Source organism: Lipophrys pholis (assembly GCF_963383615.2).
Source record: "Lipophrys pholis genome assembly, chromosome: 20".
Classification (NCBI taxonomy): Eukaryota; Metazoa; Chordata; class Actinopteri; order Blenniiformes; family Blenniidae; genus Lipophrys; species Lipophrys pholis.
Genome location: NC_137648.1, coordinates 10,967,023 through 10,971,503, shown reverse-complemented (window position 1 = coordinate 10,971,503; position 4,481 = coordinate 10,967,023). Strand labels below are relative to the sequence as shown.

The window sequence follows — 4,481 nt, the reverse complement described above, 5'->3', positions numbered from 1 at the left end:
AGAACTTACCGCCTGCTTGATTTGGTAGACCTGTCTGAAGGTCTCTCATCTCCAACGGGTATAAAAGCGAACTGCTCCTCGTCCTCAGCGCTCCGTCATGTTTCGACTCGTGTTTGTTCTGGCCTGCGTTGGTAAGCTCCTCATTCACTACACCAACATTATTCACAACAGATTACACGTATTAACATTAACACAATGTTTCTTCCTCTCTGATTACGCACATGTTTGGAAAAGGGTTGATTTGTGCTGAAAAGCCTTTCAACCATAATGTGCTCAATCACAGAGTCATAGGGGGAAGCAATGCTAAGCCCAACACCTGGAAATGGCAGGTAAAACACCTGAGCAATATGTTGCTGTTTTATATAAAGTCATTTCACTTTTGCCCAATGATCAGTAATAATATAAACTTTGCATGAACGCGTGTTGTAATAATATTAAGTTTCTCTCCTCTTCCCCTCCCTTCTTTCAGGCTTCTCTCCAGTATGACTCATATTATGAGAACAGTTTCTACCACATCTGTGGAGGCTCTATCGTTGATAGTTTCTACATCATGACTGCAGCTCACTGTATTCTCAGGTTTGACCTCCAACCTCTGCCTCCTGTTGTCATTTGAATGCAGGATAAACGAGTGCAAATACGTTTGTTGCAAATCGGTTTGATGGTTTTACCTTTCTGCCTCTTTCAGTATCGATGCAACTAAGTACCGTGTGGTGGTGGGTGAGTATAACCTGTCTGAAGCTGAGGGCAGTGAGCAGTTTGTCCGCGTGGAGAGTATCATTGTCCATCCTGGGTGGAACGGTCAACTTGGCAATGGGTAAAGTGGCTGCATGTTACACCACCTCGTTACCTGATAGGAAATGATGTTAGACAGCTATCACCCCTCTAGATAAATGTATGATTAAGACATATGAGGTATTCATATTTACCAAAAAAAGGTATTTCATGCTTTGTTTTTTTTCACCTTCAAGGATCCACAACTAACTAACGTTAATAGACTGCTGCTAAGTTATCCAGCTTTATCATTTTATATGCGTCCACTATTATGTTATTCCAAACCGACTTGATCCAGAGTAACGTGATAAGCTGCCAGTCTCAGCTGACTTCACATTTGATATTTTTTCTCAGAAATGACATTGCTCTAGTGAAACTGGCAAACCCCATCTACGACAATGGTTTTGTGGCCATCGCTGACCTCCCATTCCCGAAAGAGAAGCTGCCTCACGCCTTAGTCTGTAAAATCACTGGCTGGGGAGCAATGGACCGTGAGTGAACAAAGTGCACAATTCAATTCAATTCAATTCAATTCAATTTTATTTGTAAAGCGCTAAATCACATCAACAAACATCTCAAAGCGCTCTTACAATGATAGAGTACAACAGAACCCAACTAAACCTTCCAAAGCAAGCAGATGTAACAAGCAACAGTGGCCAGGAAAAACTCCCTCGCATGGAGAAAAGTTCATAGGAACTCCCTCTTCAGGAAGAAACCGTGGGGCGGACCCTAGACTCTGGAAGGGCGGCCAACCGCCTTGACCGGTTGGGGGGAGAAGTACATGGGATAGGACAGGGAGAGAGAGGAATAGAAGAGGGAGAGAGAGAGTGGCAGACAGGCCAGATAAGTACAAATACTAAGAAAAGTCTATGATGAGCGTTGGTCTGATGTTGAACCAATCTCAGTCTGGAGTTTAAGGGCCGTGCCGTTGCGGTGGGGTCACGGTGCTGTGGTGGGGTCGGGTAGTAGGACCGTGGTAACTCCACTCTGGGAGTCTTGGGTCTGATCCCCTGGATCCTGCTCCCCTCCTGTCAGGGAGAAAAACAGACAGCGGCAGTATCTGGTGGCTACAGTAATGTTGTTACACAGAGAGAGAGAAAGAAAGACAAGAAACAGAACCTCCAAATGTAGAGTTTCTCCCTTTAGCGGGAGAGAGAAAATCCCCTCAGCAGTCTAGGCCTATAGCAGCTCAACTTAGTGGTCCTATTTTATTCCTAATGATAAGCTTTATCAAAGAGGAAGGTGTTTAGTCTACTCTTAAATAAACTAATGGTGTCGGCCCTTCGGACCGAGGCTGCTAGTTGATTCCAGAGTAAAGGAGCCATATGGCTGAAACTCCTGCCTCCTGTTTTACTTTGATGGACTTTAGGGATTACCAACAGTCCTGCATCCTCAGAGCGAAGGGCTCGTGGAGGGTGAGACACTTCTAGAAGTTTCTCCATATAGGACGGAGCCTGGTAATGACGAATTTTATATGTGATCAGAAGGATCTTGAATTCTATTCTAGATTTAATTGGACATGCACAGACATGCTGAATGTATCTGTCCATCTTTAATAAAGCCCTGCCTCCCCTCCTTCTTCTTCTTTGACTCAGACTATGGCAGCGTCCCTGATATCCTGCAGGTCGCTGAGATCAGGGTGGTGGAGCATTCGATCTGCTCCCAGCCTCAGTGGTGGGGCAGCATCGCCCTGGAAAACATGGTGTGCGCAGGAGGGGATGGACTCACATCAGGCTGCCAGGTACAGTAACATCTCTTAGTAGAATATTCATATCTACTTTTTTTTTTTTTTTAAATCAAAGCATGCATTTTTGGAACAGATTTTAATTCTAAATGTAATAGAGACAAATTGTGTGTGTAAACATTACAACCGACTATAACTTATCAGATATTACAAACTAGAAGAAAACGTTTTTATTATTAATTCTTTTCAGTCCCAATTACTGCATGGCAATAATATCTCACAATGTGAAAGATATTGTAAGTTTCCCGAGTCAGTAATGGTGTTTGCTGACCTCTAACAAATGCGATCCCTGTGACCCAGAGAGGTGTTGACTCTCTTGTCGTTGCATGCTCTGCTTTGATTGCTCTCCGTCCCAGGGCGACTCTGGAGGTCCCCTGAACTGCTTCACTGATGGAGTGTGGAGAGTCCACGGCGTTGTCAGTTACGGTCCATCTGGTGCCTGCAACCAAGTGTCCAAACCCACTGTCTTCACCAGGGTCTCCTTCTTCATGGATTGGATGTTCTCTGTAAGCCTCACAAAACCTCCAGCCCTGACCATGAGACGTGTTTGATTTTAAATATCATCTCTTTCTTTATATTTCAGATCATGCGATAGAAATGAAGAGCGCAATTTCCCCTGTGAAATAAAGTATTTGCATAACGATTCACTTCTCTGTCTCTCTCAAGTCATATCTGCCTGCAGTTCCAGAAACCGCCAAAAGGGGGCAAAAGTGCATCATGTTTTGACGAGACAACGTCCTGCGTCTTCTCAGAATTTGTTGCATTTCTTGGCACTTGCACTTTCTTGTCCCAGAAATGTATGTCCTGTCGTGTTTGTATATGTTGCTCGCAGGCAGGCTATGCAGGAGCTACAAAGTGGAAGCTTTTCATTTTGTAATTTTTTTTAAATTTTATTTATTTATTTCGAACGAAGGAACGATTAAAATTAAATGAAACAAATGGGGAAAAAATTAAAAAGACAAAAATAATTAAAAAGCCAGTTTCAAAATAACACACATTTGACTCGTTCGAAAAGGGATAGGAAGAAGCCTAGGCTTATCAAGTCCTACTCCCATTGACAAATGCAAAATCCAATAAAATTAGTAAACAGACAATACAAAAATGTTCAGATCTGAGCTCAGTGAGCTGCAGCCTCTCATGAACTTAAGATTGTTTAGGGTGTGCTTAAAATTATGAAAGGTGAATCTTCTTTGATGTTGATGCAAAGGAGAACCAGACAATCTCTACCTAAACAGAATCCCAATCGGAACCGACCAAACTTTCATTGCTGCCAAATATGAGTTCATTGCACTCACATACTCCAGATTTCCCCCTGGGCTGGAATTTGTGGCCATATGTTTGCGGTGGTAGTCGGGAGACTTCAGCATGACATCACACGTGTTTTTCTCTTTACCATGGAGACTCAAAACCACAGACAGATTCCAGAGGTTCAGATGAAAAACTAAGAATGCTTTAGTGCATTTAAGGTGAAATGTTAGACATATTTCATATCGTGTGTGTGTGCGTGCAAGACTGTTGTAAACAGCGAGTGTTAAACTTTTATGGACTATACAAGTAGGGAAATAAATAAATGGAAGAAGCAGCATTGAGAATACCTGCTAAACTACTGGTGCTTTGGAGATTTTCTATCTGGTAAGGCAGGCATTCACCTTCCTGTAAAAATGCATTGCATTTAAAAAACAAAACAGTTTATACACACACACACACATTAAATGGGATAAAGTGGTACAAACGATGGAACAATAAAGTTGCTGACTAGTGAAAGTATAGTGTAAGTTTTAGGAGCTAAGGTTGGGGTAAAATGGCAACAACTTCTACCCCAAAGCAGCCACCTTCCAGCTGATGTGCCCCCCCCACACACATACACCCCTAACCCTTCAAAACTAGTGAAAAATAGAATTTGTCATTATTTAAAAACTAACCGCAGCAAGATGACGGAGTACTTGAAACATGAAACACAACAAAG

The 4,481-nt window shown here is 42.5% G+C and overlaps 1 protein-coding gene across 1 annotated transcript; it reads left to right on the top strand.

The window, feature by feature from the left end:
• On the top strand, positions 1-3,162 carry LOC308125632 (chymotrypsin-like elastase family member 2A). Its single transcript, XM_080489526.1, has 8 exons — positions 1-131; positions 235-329; positions 470-576; positions 686-814; positions 1,126-1,262; positions 2,367-2,512; positions 2,872-3,021; positions 3,099-3,162. The coding sequence occupies exons 1-8, from the start codon at positions 98-100 to the stop codon at positions 3,108-3,110; spliced, it is 810 nt and encodes a 269-aa protein (XP_080345652.1). The 5' UTR covers positions 1-97; the 3' UTR covers positions 3,111-3,162.
• The last annotated feature ends 1,319 nt before the right edge of the window (positions 3,163-4,481 follow it).

Bases quoted from the DNA above. Each gene is read 5' to 3' on its own strand.
- LOC308125632 (XM_080489526.1), top strand. From the start codon at position 98: ATGTTTCGACTCGTGTTTGTTCTGGCCTGCGTTG. The intron at 330-469 runs GTAAAACACCTG...CCCTTCTTTCAG, and splicing joins CCAACACCTGGAAATGGCAG to GCTTCTCTCCAGTATGACTC. The intron at 2,513-2,871 runs GTACAGTAACAT...TCTCCGTCCCAG, and splicing joins GACTCACATCAGGCTGCCAG to GGCGACTCTGGAGGTCCCCT.